Raw genomic sequence first — 15,615 nt, forward strand, 5'->3', positions numbered from 1 at the left:
CAAAGGTGAACTGATTTGATTTTTGAGGTCACGAGGTAAAAGGTCAAAGGTAATGTCTTTCGCAAAGGTCAAAGGTAATCAAAAATAATGTGTGTGAGAGGTCCATGACTTCAGAAAGGCTGAAGGGATCTCAGTCAAACGTGGCACAAGTATGTATAATGACGCATAGAGTAACTGATTAGATTATGGGGTCAAGAGGTCAAAGGTCCTGTTCAGTAAAATATTTGTTACCGAGCAAACTTGTGAACCAGTGATGGGATTTTTACCAAACTTGGTGCATGTATATATCATGATGCAAAGATGAACTGATGAGATTTTGGCATCAAAAGGTCAAAGGTCAGTGTCTGTAATAGGTTTTTGTTACCGCAATAAATAACTTAAGAATGGCTGAAGGGAACTAAGTCAAACGTGGTACAAGTATGTATAATGACGCAAAGATGAACTGATTAGATTATGGGGTCAAGAGGTCAAAGGTCAAAGGTAATGTCTTTCACAAAGGTCAAAGGTAATCAAAAATAATGTGTGTGAGAGATCTCTAACTTCAGAAAGGCTGAAGGGATCTCAGTCAAACGTGGCACAAGTATGTATAATGACGCATAGAGTAACTGATTAGATTATGGGGTCAAGAGGTCAAAGGTCCTGTTCAGTAAAATATTTGTTACCGAGTAAACTTGTGAACCAGTGATGGGATTTTTACCAAACTTGGTGCATGTAAAAATTATGATGCAAAGGTGAACTGATTTGATTTTTGAGGTCACGAGGTAAAAGGTCAAAGGTAATGTCTTTCGCAAAGGTCAAAGGTAATCAAAAATAATGTGTGTGAGAGGTCTATAACTTCAGAAAGGCGGAAGGGGTCTCAGTCAAACGTGGCACAAGTATGTATAATGACGCATAGAGTAACTGATTAGATTATGGGATCAAGAGGTCAAAGGTCCTGTTCAGTAAAATATTTGTTACCGAGCAAACTTGTGAACCAGTGATGGGATTTTTACCAAACTTGGTGCATGTATATATCATGATGCAAAGATGAACTGATGAGATTTTGGCATCAAAAGGTCAAAGGTCAGTGTCTGTAATAGGTTTTTGTTACCGCAATAAATAACTTAAGAATGGCTGAAGGGAACTAAGTCAAACGTGGTACAAGTATGTATAATGACGCAAAGATGAACTGATTAGATTATGGGGTCAAGAGGTCAAAGGTCAGAGGTCCCGTTCGGTAAAAATTCTGTTACTAAGATAACTTGTGAACCAGTGATGGGATTTTGACCAAACTTGCTAAAATTATATATTATGATGAAAAGATGAATTTATTAGATTTCAGCATCAAAGGTCAACGGGTCAGAGCTCGTGTCAGATAAAAATGTGATACTTGAGAACAGCTGAAGGGATTTAAATGAAAGTTGGTATGTATAATAATGTGGGCGGAGGCATGTCGGTCGCCGTCGCGATGTCGCAGAGCGCCGTTCTGGTTCTTTATGAACTTTTTTTTTTTTTTTTTTTTTTGGTATACTGAATCGAGGCTCGTGAAAGAGCTAACATTTACTTCACAAACAAATCGACCAGACAAACAAAATACACAAAAAGAGGGAGCGGAAGACAAGATGGGGAGAAAAGGGGAAGCACACAAACACAACATCCGAGAGCAGGGAGATGTGTGGAAGGGAGAGGGCCCGGGGGGAGGAGGCATGGGAAAGGGGCGGGGGGGGGGGGAGGGAGAAGTATAAAGCACAAGGACACCAAGGACTTCCAGGACAGAAGTTGGTATTTCAAAAAGGGGAATTGGGGTGAAATTAGCGGGGGTAGAAAAGATCAAGGTTTTGGATGGGGGAAGATAAGAGATGGTGGTGAACAGCTGTTTTAAAGACTTGGAGGGTGGAGTCGGATTGAAGAGAGTGAGGGAGTTTGTTCCAGAGGCGGGAGAAAAGAGGAATGAAGGAGTGAAGGTGAGCATAGAGTCTTGATTTTGGCAGTTTAACCAAAAGAGGGTTGCAGGCAGATCTTGTGCGACCTGTAGGAATATTTGCGGGACAGAGCCCAGAGAGAGCTGGGGGGGCAAGGCCAGAGAGGAGTCGGTAGAAGACGGAAAGACCACCAACCTGCCTGCGGTGAGTGAGTGAGAGGCCCTTGGAGTTAGCTTCATCGCGGGAGATTCCAATGATTCTGAATGCTTTGGTTTCAACAGCGCGAAGGCGAGCTAGGTGTGAGGCAGGAGCACCAGCCCAGAGGGGAGAGCAGTATTCCATTGAGCTGTGGATGAAAGCCTTGTATGTGGTGAGGAGCTCAGGTGAGCCAAGGAAGGACTTCGCACGACGGAGGATGCCCAGTCGGCGACTGGCTTTGGAGGCCAGATTTGAAATGTGGTTTTTCCAGGAAAGATCCTGGCAGATAGTGAGACCCAAAAGCTTGAGTGACAGAACTTCTTGGAGAGGATTATTTAGAAAGTGGATGGGAGGGTTGTCCAGTCGGTCTTTTCGGAGAGACATCGTAAGAGTGTGAGATTTGTCAGGATTGAAAGACATGTTCCACTTGTTTGCCCAGTCTGTGATTTTGTCAAGGTCTGCAGAGAGTGAGGAGGCTGCAGACTGCCGATCTGAGGGATGAAGAATGGAGCGACAGAGAGTAGAGTCGTCAGCAAAGAGATAGAGAGGATTTTCAAGAGAGTCAGAGAGATCATTGATGAAGACCAGAAAAAGCACAGGGCCCAGAACACTGCCTTGGGGAACTCCAGCTTGAACAGGAAGAGGAGATGAGAGAAACCCATTCAGGGCCACACGCTGACTACGACTAGAGAGGACGTCCACCAGCCATGCGTGGAGATTTCCATGGATACCAAAAGAGGAGAGTTTGGTGAGCAGAGCGGGGTGCCAGACTGTATCGAAGGCACGTGATATGTCAAGGGAGACTGCTCTAATTTCCTGTTTGGCATTGAGGACCTCCATCCATTGTTGAGAAAGCAGAAGCAGCATGTCCAGAGTGGAGTGTCCAGGTCTGAAACCAAATTGATGATCAGAGATCAAGCCATTGGAGAAGAGGAAATATTTCATATCTGAAGCAATGATGGATTCCATGACCTTGCTGATAATTGGGAGAAGGCTGATTGGTCTGTAGTTGCTGGGATCTGTTTTTGCACCTTTTTTGTGCAAAGCGGTGATGTTGGCAAATTTCCAAGCAGATGGAAGATGACCTTGAGCAAAAGAGAGGGTGAAGAGAACAGAGAGAGGGAGTGAAAGAGCGGAAGAACATGATTTTAGGACCAGTGGGCTGATGCCGTCAGGTCCAGTTGCAGAATCAGAGTCGAGGGTTGACAGACACTTTTCCACCTTGTCAGGAGGAAAGGACACAGAGTCCTTTCTGAACAATGTGCATTCATTTGTGTTTAAGATTGGTTAAGGTTTGCGTAATGTCGATATATCGCTAAGTCATCGATATTTGGAGGGAAGATTATTAACTAGCAAAAAAACAATATAGGCCAGCCCTGGTGTCCCACCGTTGGTACGATCACTGTTAGCTTGGACCTTGGTGATCTTGGTAAAATGGCCAACCTGTTCATGGTTGGTACACACGTAGGAAAGTTGTACCTTTTGGCCTCTTGATGAATGCTGTGATGGGAATGTGATTGTTTATTGCCGATTGATCCATCGTATGACGGGGTTTCGAAGTTGAAAATATATTGCATTTTGGTCAGATACTTCTTTGTAAGAAAAACTAACCGAGCCCCTGTGTTACACGTGCGCCAGGTTCTCCAGTATCTGGACAACCGCTGAAGTTTGTCACTCAGTACCCTCTACAAGGTACGTTCATTAAACCGGTGGCGTACACCTTGCTTCCACCAAACGCCGCCCAGATCTCCGTGCTGCCCCAGAGTCTCGCTGGCCAAACGACCGCCGTGCATCAGCATGGCCTGGCAGCCTTGCATCACAGCCCGGGCTCCGTCGCCATCCCTGCGTCCCAGAATGCTTCTGGGCAGGACATGATGCTCATGGTCCGGCGTGCAAGTCAGGGTAAAGAGGAAGAGGAGATCGTAGGTTCAAGCGTGCCGAGTGTGCATGCAGTCCAAGAAACGTCTACGGATTTTTCATCGGGCGATCAAAAGTATGGTGAGAGAATCTTTTTGATCCTTGCTAACGTACCTTTTATAAATTAATTAACGAGGTGTGGTAATAACACTTACAGCACAATATGATGCACGATAAAAAGGAGAAAGAGACAAACTGGCTGAGGAAAGGGATCGGACCCATCACTCAAGGTTGGTTATCCGACAATATAAAATAAGGCAAGTGTACGTGTGCGTGTGCACGTGCGTGCGTGCGTGCGTATGTGTATGTGTGTGTGTGTGTATACACATCCGATAATTATAGAATTGAAAACGCAATTAAATAAATGAACAGGATTATAAGTCATTAATTTACATATTTGGGAAAATTGGAGAAAATTGGGGTTGCCCAAATCGCACAGATGGCAGAGCACTGGTATGGTTCACCAGAGGACCTGGGTTCGATTCCTGGCCTGGGCGTGTAATATTCCCACATATGTCAATCAATTAGAATTGAAAACAGCTGGGCAATCTTCACCAACCTCTGCATATGTGCTGGAGGTACCCAGGGTCAGGTCATGGGCAGATAATATCTACCCACCCCTCCGCGAGGGTGGTTTTACGACTTCCGATTTTTCGCATGTAAATGTAACACAATGCAAGTGGTTTACTGAACCCTGCTGGAGAAAGGTGGGACTGCTTGTACTTGCATACAAGTATCATGGATAGTAGTCACTCCTTTCTCCACGAGATGTTTTATCCTTTGACTTCTCACTGGTTCATTCTTCAATTATAATCTCATCTCACTGGTTCAATCCCCACCTGGTGAAACTTCAAAACTCCAGGCCGACTGCACACCTCAACTTTTTTGTGCCTCGCTTCTCCCTTCAATGCAGCCACCTTCCGGCGGCTATTCAATCCCAATGTTCTCTGCAGGGCTCCGAGCAGGTGATGCACCACCATTTAATCCCCATCCTTATCCACAATCTTTATTATTCCCATTAACCCTTCCCAACCCAGCCCTCGTACTTGCAGGTCACTGTGTTTCCTCGTACCCTCCACTCTCTCTCCTCTTTTCTTCATTCATTCCCTCGCTGTTTGTGTCCAACCATTGCCCTGCTGCTCCTTTGTCAGTCCGTACCCATCCTTACCGTGCTCCTCCATCACCCTCAATCTTATAGAGAAACAAAATAAGTTGGTGGACAGGTTGGTTGTGTGAAAAGGATGAATTGTTTCGGTGTTAGTGAAGGTCCGAATCCGGCTACTGGAATTTTTTTTAAATTTTCCAATTTTCATGCATTTGGCAATCAGCGATCGTAAAGGTCCGGTGTGGAACAACTGGAATGGTTCTAGTGCTGATGCGTCTTGGGTATGAATGCAGACGACAACTAGAACAGCACTCGATTGGGCGCATACCTCCACAGGTGAACAGTTTACATGTTGTATCCCACTGATAGGCCGGATCTGGATTCGGACCTGAACCAAAATATAATCAACTTCTTCTTGTCGCCAAACCAACTCATCCACCAAGTTTTATCATAACCTCACCACAACGTTTTGAAATATCATCGTTTTTGGCCCAACTCTCAATGATGAAGAATCATTTTCAAAAATAAGTAAAAAATGCTCGTATCCAGATTCGGATCTTCACCAAAACCGAATAAATTCTTCCTTCTTACACACCTAACCTGCCCACCAACTTTTATCCGAATCCGTCCACAACTTTTTGAGATATCCAGCACACAAACGAATGGACAGGTGAAAACAGAAGCTCCGTCAATCGCAGTTGGCGCAGGGAATAAGACAGGTTTGTTCACGTTAGAGGAGAGAAGATGATGTGAAGACCTGACAGAAGTATGATAGATGGTGTTGTAGAACAGTTTGCCAAAGGATTGAGGGAATTGTACTAAATATGCAATTTGGCATCTGTCTGTCTGACAGCGATACATTCGGTCGTTACTTGTCCAATCTCAACCAAATTTGACAGGAGGACTGAGGGCCACATAATAGTAGCGACATAATAGAAGCTTTGTAGCGACTTCATTCTCCCCCCCCCCCCCCCCCCCCGCCCCAAGGCAAGGGGGCTTTCCACCTTGCGTGAAATCTATGTTAACATGTAGAGATAGCTTATCGTGGTGTTTCCTGGGGACACCCCTACCGGAAGTAAAATTATTATATACCACAGGCACGTGGTATATACCCAGAAGGCGTGCATGGTGTTGGTGTCCTGTTTTCTGAGGAGTTTGTAGACAGTGTGGTGAGTGTGACTAGAGTGAGTGATAGGTTGATGATGGTGAAAATGATGATTGGAAAGCTCTTGGTGAACGTCATCTCGGGATATGCTCCGCAGGTTGGTCGAAGCGATGAAGAACAGGACAAGTTCTGGTGTGCGATAGAGAAGCTGATGGAAAACGTGAAAGATGAGGAAGTTGTTGTGGTAGGAGGAGACCTAAATGGACATGTGGGAAAGAGTATGGACGGTTTTGAGGGAGTTCATGGGGGTTACGGATATGGTGTGAGAAATGGAGAAGGTGAAAGGATTTTGGAGTTTGCTGATGGAGCTCATTTGTTGATTTTTAATACTCGGTTCCAGAAAGAGGATAATAAGCTTGTCACATGCACGTCAGGTGGGTCGACGTCAACCGTTGACTACCTGATGTTGCGTAGGCGAGATAGGGAGCACGTCCGGGACACAAAGGTGATCCCGGGGGAGGAGGCTGTTTCACAGCACCACTTGGTTGTCTGCGACATAAGGGTGAAAGGTGCGAGGAGAGCCCGGCAGGTGAAGTACCAACCGAGAATGAAGGTGTGGAGGTTGAAAGAGGTGACAGTGAGGGAGGCATTAAAAGAGAGGCTGAGTAGGGTAGGGGATGATGTGGTTGAGCTTGAAAGTGGTTGGATGTCAATGAAAGATAGTCTGTTGGGAGCCGTTGGTGAGGTATGTGGATGGACAAAAGGACCACCGAGGCACTCGGAAACATGGTGGTGGGATGCTGAAGTTGGAAAGAGGATTGACAAGAAGAGGAAGAAGTTCAAGGAGTGGCAGAAGGCGAAGGGTACGGGAGCAGAAACAGCAGAGCATGAAAGTTATAAGGCAGCCAAGAAGGCTGCAAAGAAAGAGGTAGCAAAGGCACAGGAGGCATGTAGGAAAATGTTTGGAGAACGCTTGGATTCGGAAGAGGGTCAGAGAGCGGTATTCAGGATTGCAAAGCAGATAGCGAAAGAGAGGTGTGATGTGATGGGGGTGAGTTGCTTGAAGGATGAAGTGGGACAAATCGTTGTGGAACCACATGGAATTAAAGGAAGATGGAAGAGATATATGGAAATTCTGTTGAATGCAGAGAATGAATGGGTTGGCAACGTAGAGAGTAACCCAGTTTTAGGATCGGCAGAGAAGATAACTGAGAAGAAGTTGAGGAAGCGATAAAAGCAATGAAGAGTAGAAAAGCGGGAGGACCGACGGGAGTTGTGGGAGATATGTTGAAGGCAGCGGGAAGTTGGGGTGTGAAGAGAATGACAGAGATCTGCAATCTGGTGGTGAAAGAAGGCCACATTCCAGTGGATTGGGAACTGAGTACCCTTGTCCCTCTATACAAGGGTAAAGGTGACCCTCTGGACTGTGGCTCGTATCGAGTGATAAAGTTATTGGAGCATGGAATGAAGGTATTGGAAAGGGTGTTGGAGAGGAGGATAAGGAAGAAGGTGAAGATCGACGAAATGCAGTTTGGATTTATGCCAGGAAGAGGAACGACAGACGTGCTTTTTATTGTAAGGAAGTTGCAGGAGACATACATGGAGAAGAGGAAGAAGTTGTTTCTTGAGTTTGTTGATCTGGAGAAAACATTCAATAGGGTTACACACGAGGTAGTGACATGGGCATTGAGGAAATTAGGAGTGCAGGAATGGTTGATCAGAGTAGTGATGGCAATGTACGAAAGAGCGCGCACAGCTGTAAGGATCAAGGATGGGAACAGTGGTGAGTTTGAGGTGAAGGTGGGAGTGCATCAGTGGTTGGTACTAAGTCCACTACTATTTGTAGCTGTGATGGAGGTGCTGGCTCGGAACATAAAGGAGGGTTTACCATGGGAGTTGTTGTATGCAGATGATCTGGTATTGATTGCAGAAAGTATGGATGGACTGAAGGAGAAGATGAACAAGTGGAAGGAATGTATGGAGCCAAAAGTTCTGAAGGTGAATATCGGAAAGACGAAGGTGATGGCAAGTGGTAAAGCATGTGGTGAGGTGGAATGAACTGGGAAGTGGCCGTGTGCTGTGTGCAGGAAGGGTGTCGGAGTGAACTCCATTCAATGTACAATGTGCGCTGAGTGGGTTCATCAAAAATGTCGTGGTTTGAGAGGGTCATTAACCAGTGTGGCAGCTACATTCAAGTGTAAGGTGTGCACAGAGGGAGCTGCAGATGGAGGAAATGTTGAGTTGGATCTTGGAGACGGCGTGAAGCTGGAAGGTGTTGAAACATTTTGCTACCTAGGAGATGTGCTGAATGGGGAAGGTGGATCAGACTCGGCAACGGTTTTCGAGTGATATGTGCATGGAAGAAGTTTCGGGAACTGAGTGGCGTGCTGACGAGGAGGGGAGTGTCGTTGAAGCTGAAGGGAAAGGTGTATGCTGCATGTGTGAGAAGTGTTATTATTTATGGGAGCGAGACATGGGTAATGAACGTAGAGCAGAGACGAAGGCTGGAAAGGGTGGAAATGCGAATGGTTCGGTGGATGTGTGGAGTATCGTTGAGAGAGAGAGGAATACAAATGATGATTTGCGAAAGATGATGGGAATAGAGCCTGTGATTGATGCTGTGAAGAGAAACAGGTTGAGATGGTTTGGTCATGTGTTGAGGAAGGATGAAAGTGACTGGTTGAGAAGAGTGATGGAAATGAATGTCGAAGGAAGTAGAGGATGGGGAAGACCGAGAAAGACTTGGCTAAATATGGTTGAAGAAGAAATGCGGGCAAGGGGGTTAACAAGGGGAGATGCAGAAAATAGGGCAAAATGGAGAAGATTGTCATGGGGACCGCCAGGCTAACCCCCGCTCTAGCAGGGAAAATGGCCTTAAAATGCCTGTTGTTGTTGTGTACAGACACGTATGGTTACCTTTTTAAAGGGTCGCTACTGCTGTTTAACATTTAACTGAAAGGGAGGAAACCCAACATTCTTGAAGCATTCTATGCTTATTGCGTCCACCACAGACGAAAGAGGGTCAGAGAGCGGTATTCAGGAGCTATCTACTGCCCGAGCCTAGATCTACTGCAATCTATATACGGTACCCCAACGAGGATAAATCATTTCAGCTGGCATACCTGACTTTGCTTCAAAAGTGATTGTTTTCTGATTTGATTATTTCCCTCTCCCCGCCATTATGTATTTTTTTCCAATCTGGATTATTTTCCAACCACCATTATTTAACCAACAACCACATTTCCAGCATTATTTATCGAGATCATTTTCCATCCACCATGTGACCATTGACTTCATGTTGAAGGCAACGTGGCATTTTTTTTTTTAATGTGTAAAATTATTTAACCCTGAAGTTGTGCTTCTACGTGTGCACAATTGTTTCATTTCTGAGTTTGTTATTATTATTATTATTATTATCATTATTATTCATTTCTCACTAGCATGTTTGATGAGCACCAAAATTAGAATACGAGTTTGCGTGATGAGCAGGCTGGAAGGCCTGTGAAGTGGTTTGGTGTTTTTATTTATTGCAATGTTGTTTTTGTCTTTACCTGTTTTATCCCTTGATGAGTCATTATGTCCGGCTTTACAATGCAATTTAAAAAAAGTATTTTACTTGGAACTTGTGACTTTGCATGTCAAGAACTTGAATGTCGTCATTTTGATGATGGATGAGAGTCTATGCTTTTCCGGAAGGGGGAAACCCAGAAGCGGGAGGGTCAATGCTTTTCCAGAAGGGGGAGAGTCTATGCTTTTCCGGAAGGGGGAAACCCAGAAGCGGGAGGGTCAATGCTTTTCCAGAAGGGGGAGAGTCTATGCTTTTCCCGAAGGGGGAAGAGTCTGTGCTTTTCCAGAAGGGGGGAGGGGGGAGTCTATGCTTTTCCAGAAGGGGGAAACCCAGAAGTGGGAGGGTCAATGCTTTTCCAGAAGGGGGAGAGTCTATGCTTTTCCAGAAGGGGGAGAGTCTATGCTTTTCCAGAAGGGGGAGAGGCTCTGCTTTTCCAGAAGGGGGAGAGTCCATGCTTTTCCAGAAGGGGGAGAGTCTATGCTTTTCCAGATGGGGGAGAGTCTATGGTTTTCCAGAAGGGGGAGAGTCTATGCTTTTCCAGATGGGGGAGAGTCTATGCTTTTCCAGAAGGGGGAGAGTCTATGCTTTTCCAGAAGGGGGAGAGTCTATGCTTTTCCGGAAGGGGGAAACCCAGAAGCGGGAGGGTCAATGCTTTTCCAGAAGGGGGAGAGTCTATGCTTTTCCAGAAGGGGGAGAGTATGCTTTTCCAGAAGGGGGAGAGTCTATGCTTTTCCAGAAGGGGGAGAATCTATGCTTTTCCTTCCCCTCCAATCTTTTGTCCCGTTTTTTTCCTGCCTGTGGAATTGACTCGCTTGTGTCCAAAACTTGAGAATTACACCCAATTTGCTTTCTCCTCCAAATTGGTAGCCTTGAGTAAAGGCCAATGAATTGAAGTCTGCTGCCTTCTCCAACCAAATCCCGCCTTCATCAGACTAGCACCGTGTTTCTGCGGGATGCATTCCCATCTCATTCCAGCTGACGGGAAAGTTTGTTTGTTTCTCAATGACATTGTGTGCCCAACCTGCTGGAAGACTGAGGAAGACAAAATTGCTGACACTCCAGGCTCTGTCTTGGTGCTTTTATGAGATCGCAGAATTGCTGGTACTTTGGGCGGAAGAGAATGCCCAGGTTGAACTGGCAAAACATTCGAGGAATGAAAAGGCGTTCAGTCGCACTCAACTGCTAACCAAGGGCATGCATCGTTCTGTGAAGCAATGTCGGGACAGCACATGTGAAAACTGATATTGTATTTGTTTTTAAGGAATAAACGATCACAAAAGGAAAAGCAGGGTAGTGTCAGAAACAGGCCGGTGCTGTGAGAAAGTGAACGTCGACCTGGGGAACAGCTTCGCAATGTCACATCTTGCCTACACACGGATCCACAATCGCATCAACCACAGCCCAGAAGGAATTATAAGTGGTCAACACCGCTTGCGGCTCGAAACACCTCAGAATGATTTATACTCTATGAAAGGACTACTTCACAGTGTGAATGAGGCAGATGTGTCCAAGAGTAGAGGGTACTGTGGTTGGAGGAAAAGAACCGGCAAGGAGTGCTGGTTAGGATTGTGACTTGAATTTTTAAATTGACTTTTGGCGAATGTTGAAATATTTTGATCAAACTTTGCTTGTGCACACAGTGGCGATTACACGTCCGCTGATCTTGTCACGGCCCATCGGTGCGACGTCTGTGATCCAGACAGCTGGTTCAGCCTGGCACCCTGTGCTTCCCAATCAACAAAGCCATCCCGGCCAGCCATTCCGCCAAAATGGATTGCACAATCCTACAGGTGTTTCGAGTAAGGCTGCATTTTTACTTCCTTTGTTTGAAATTGCCATACTCTGTCAATTGTACCATGCACTACACCCACCCTGGCAAAAGACTAGACTAAATATCACAACAAAATTCCTCACCTTGCCCATTATCACAAATTGGTCTTAACATTACTGCAATTACCATGCAGAGCCAAACTGACTACATCATGTCAAAGGCAGCTTTCACCCGTAGGGATGAGCGTGAAGTGCCTCGCCCGCGGGCACAGGCCTGACGTGCCTCGCTCATGGGTTGTGGGCCCCGATGCGCCTCATTTGTGGGCACGGCCTGACGTCTGTCGGGACTAGTCCCAGCGGGCACGGGACTGTTGTGGCTAGACCCAGTGGGTGTGGGGCTTTTTCTGCTAGACCCAACAGATGCGGGACTGTCGTGGCTAGACCCAGCCGGCTCAGAACTGTCACCGCTAGCCCTGACAGGCACGACATTTAATGCCTAGCCTCAGTGGGTGTGGGCCTGACTAGCTTAGCCTGAACCGGCACGGACCTGCCATGGCTAGCCCCAGCAGGTGTGAGACTGCAACGACTGAGCTCCAGCAGGCACGGGACAACCACAGGTAGCCCCAGTGCAGACGAGGGATGTTGCGGCTATCCCCCCATGGGAACGGGACTGTCGGGGCTATCTCCAGCAGCTGTGGGACTGTCACGGCTAGTCCCAGCAGGCATGGGACTGTCACGGCTAGTCCCAGCAGGCATGGGACTGTCACGGCTAGTCCCAGCAGGCATGGGACTGTCATGGCTAACCCCAGTGGGCATGGGACTATGGGGGCTATCTCCAGCAGGCACGGGACTGTTGCAGCCTGTCCCAGCAGGCACAGGACTGTTGCGAGCAGGCACAGGACTGTTGCGGCTAGTCCCAGCAGGCACGGGACTGTTGCGGCTAGTCCCAGCAGGCACGGGACTGTTGCGGCTAGTCCCAGCAGGCACTGGACTGTTGCGGCTAGTCCCAGCAGGCACGGGACTGTCGCGGCTAGTCCCAGCAGGCACGGGACTGTTGCGGCTAGTCCCAGCAGGCACGGGACTGTCGCGGCTAGTCCCAGCAGGCACGGGACTGTCGCGGCTAGTCCCAGCAGGCACGGGACTGTCGCGGCTAGTCCCAGCAGGCACGGGACTGTCGCGGCTAGTCCCAGCAGGCACGGGACTGTCACGGCTAGTCCCAGCAGGCACGGGACTGTCACGGGTAGTCCCAGCAGGCACGGGACTGTCACGGCTAGTCCCAGCAGGCACGGGACTGCTGCGGCTAGTCCCAGCAGGCACGGGACTGTCGGGGCTATCTCCAGCAGGCATGGGACTGTCATGGCTAGCCCCAGTGGGCATGGGACTGTCGCGGCTAGCCCCAGACGGCACAGGACTGTTGCAGCTAACCCGAGCATGTAGGGACTGGCACTGCCAGCACAGTGGGCACGGTGCTGTCACCCCTATCAGTAGGTATTAAACGAGATATCTGGAGCAGAGAGCAAAAATCCGTGTATCCCCCCTGGCAACTTTAAAAAAGTGGGCGGGGCCTAACAAAAATAATTAATGAATTAAAAAATCAAGCAGTTAATTAAATCATTTTCCTGATTTTCACGATTGCAAGTTTACGAATATTTGCGAAAATCAGGAAAATGATTTAATTAATTTTTTTTTCCCATTAATTATTTCTGCTAGGCCCCGCCCACTTTTAAAAAGTTGCCAGGGGGGGATACACGGATTTTTGCTCTCTGCTCCAGATATGTCATTTTATATCTACTCCTATCCCCAGCAGCTACTGGACTGTCATGCCTAGCCCTAGCGGGTGTGGGACAGACGCGCCTATCCCCAGCAGGAGACGTGGCCCCTTGCTGACCTTGCCGATGGGCACGGTCCTGACGGGCCACAAACTGAGCTTGTGTGCTGGGCCTGACAATGCAATCTGTCTACTGAAATACAGCTCACACTCACCATCCTATGTTTGCCAATGTCATGCATGTCTTGGCTACTCTGAATCTTGTTAATTATGTGTGCTTTACAGGAGCCATGAGCAAGCGCTGCATTGATGGTTCTACATTGTCCAATAAATCATATCAACGATTGACTGATGCAGAGAAAGAACCAGATGGATGCAGTGAAGCTAAACGACCTCGAGTCCATTCTCCCAGCCACTCCCTCACGGAAGCTGTTAACCTTACCGACGCGGATGATTCATCAGCGAAGTGAACTACTTTTGGTGATCACTGATTCCAGCAGAAATGCTGTGGATCTCATCAGTCGTGCATACACGTCGTTCAGACATTCGATGCACGAATATGCTCTGACCATGCAATGTTGGTGGCACCATCTGCAGTGGTCACTTTTATTATCTGACTTTAGGTCCTTTGCCTGTCTGTGTTCGGCCTGCCTCGCAAAAGCCTTCTATCCAGACTGCAGTGGCTGCAGAAGGCAAGTTGTTACCACACTAAGATATGAGGAAGGTTGACCCCAGCTATATAGAGCACATTTGAAGTCACTGGTTTTCATGAAGTCATAGCCCTTTCGGTTGCTGCTATGTTTTGTAACTGAAGAAGAACTATCTCCCACCAGTTTACCAGCTACGAGCAATCTGCGTGCAGCGATGGGACATACGTCGCCACAAATCTCCTGGGATACCTCCTGCAGATATCCAAAGATGCTCTGAAACAAATGATTCTCCGTGATATACCAGAATATCGGTAGAAAGGGGAAATCTCGGTGCAAAGTATGATGGTCGTCTTCTCAGCCTTGGGAATGGTCAGCGTCTGCTCTCGCTCACCTTTTGCTGAAGCAATCCTGCTTTCGTCTTCGCTTATCCCAACATTCTCATGCCAAATGGTGGGTGTTTTAATTCTACATGGGAAGGCAGGTACTGCAGCAAGCTCTCCTTGGACACTCCAAGATACTTCCGCATTCTCCGAGTCACTATGTGAACCAGGAAAACTGCTTGCAAGAGATTCTTTTTTTGATTTTTGCTCTAGCTCGATATGTCAGCTGCTCCTCGTTTCCCCACCGTGGTAAACATATGCTTCCCAACTTTATGTTGACAAAATCCATCTGCTTAGGATGGCTTGAACTCTGCAGTCCGATCTAGCTTGCAGCAATCCGACTACAGGTCTGAATCCTGACACTTTCTCCGCTTTGCCGTTACAGCAGATCAGTATGAGTGGTGTGTCTGTGTGATGAATGGATTCGAAAATGTTTGTGCATCAAGGAATGAAAAGCCTTCAAGACAGCTCCCCACTTCACTTTAGTTGCGCTTTTATCAGTGGTTTAACGAAATACCGCAGGCCTTAGTGGGGAGTTCCAAAAAAGTACAAACGGGTTCCAGGATATTGAAAAAACAACCTGTGTCACCTGTGTTTTTGCTGTATAACCTGTGTCACCAAGGTGGTTTTAACCTCTGGCCTTTCTTTGGCTTTTCCAGGGGTGACATGGACCGACTGAACGTAACTTATGAAACAGTTGTTTCACCGTGTGCCGTCCACCGAGAGGTGTAAAAGAAACAAGCTCGACCTAAGCTTGCAAATGTAGACCCTTTGAGTTGCTTTCCTAAAGCTTTGGCTCCATCATTGGTTAAAAAAAAAAATACAAACCTTTCTTACAGAGGCAGATTCTGCAGGTGTACTGCCCTGTAGCATGCTACCTGTCCCATGCCCACAGTCCTTCATTACTGACCTGTCTGCGACATGCAGGCCTTAGGTTTTGTTTTATCAAAAACTGTGACATTGACCAGAGCACAAAGATAATCATCCCGAGGGGAATATCGTAACACCGTGAGCACGAGAGCATAAGTTACACCAGTTAAAGGTTGATTTTCACCCAACGTTTTCATGCAGTGTGGCTTGTGCTACATCGCAGGGCAGCAGAAGGTGCACAATCGTCATGTGAAACGTCCGTGAATTGGCTGGAAGCCAAAGTGGGCAGATTGCACTGTCTATTCGTTTTTGTCCTGATTGACTGAAGCACGATGAATAGAAAGTGGCATTTTGAAAGCTGCGCTTTTTTTTCTTCACCAAGT

General features: G+C 47.1%; 1 protein-coding gene across 1 annotated transcript in view; it reads left to right on the forward strand.

Annotated features, from left to right (window-relative positions):
• LOC137427952 (forkhead box protein K2) overlaps positions 1–15,615 on the forward strand; it is an 85,290-nt gene that overhangs the window by 69,245 nt on the left and 430 nt on the right. The window contains exons 7-9 of the mRNA XM_068117805.2: positions 3,738–4,097; positions 11,435–11,593; positions 13,618–15,615. The exon at positions 13,618–15,615 is cut by the window's right edge and continues 430 nt beyond it. Of these exons, the coding sequence (XP_067973906.2) occupies positions 3,738–4,097; positions 11,435–11,593; positions 13,618–13,802 (704 nt within the window). The 3' untranslated portion in view covers positions 13,803–15,615. The remainder of the gene's footprint in view (positions 1–3,737; positions 4,098–11,434; positions 11,594–13,617) is intronic.

This window comes from Myxine glutinosa, chromosome 5 (genome assembly GCF_964187855.1).
Source record: "Myxine glutinosa chromosome 5, kmMyxGlut1.1, whole genome shotgun sequence".
In the NCBI taxonomy this organism is placed as follows: Eukaryota; Metazoa; Chordata; class Myxini; order Myxiniformes; family Myxinidae; genus Myxine; species Myxine glutinosa.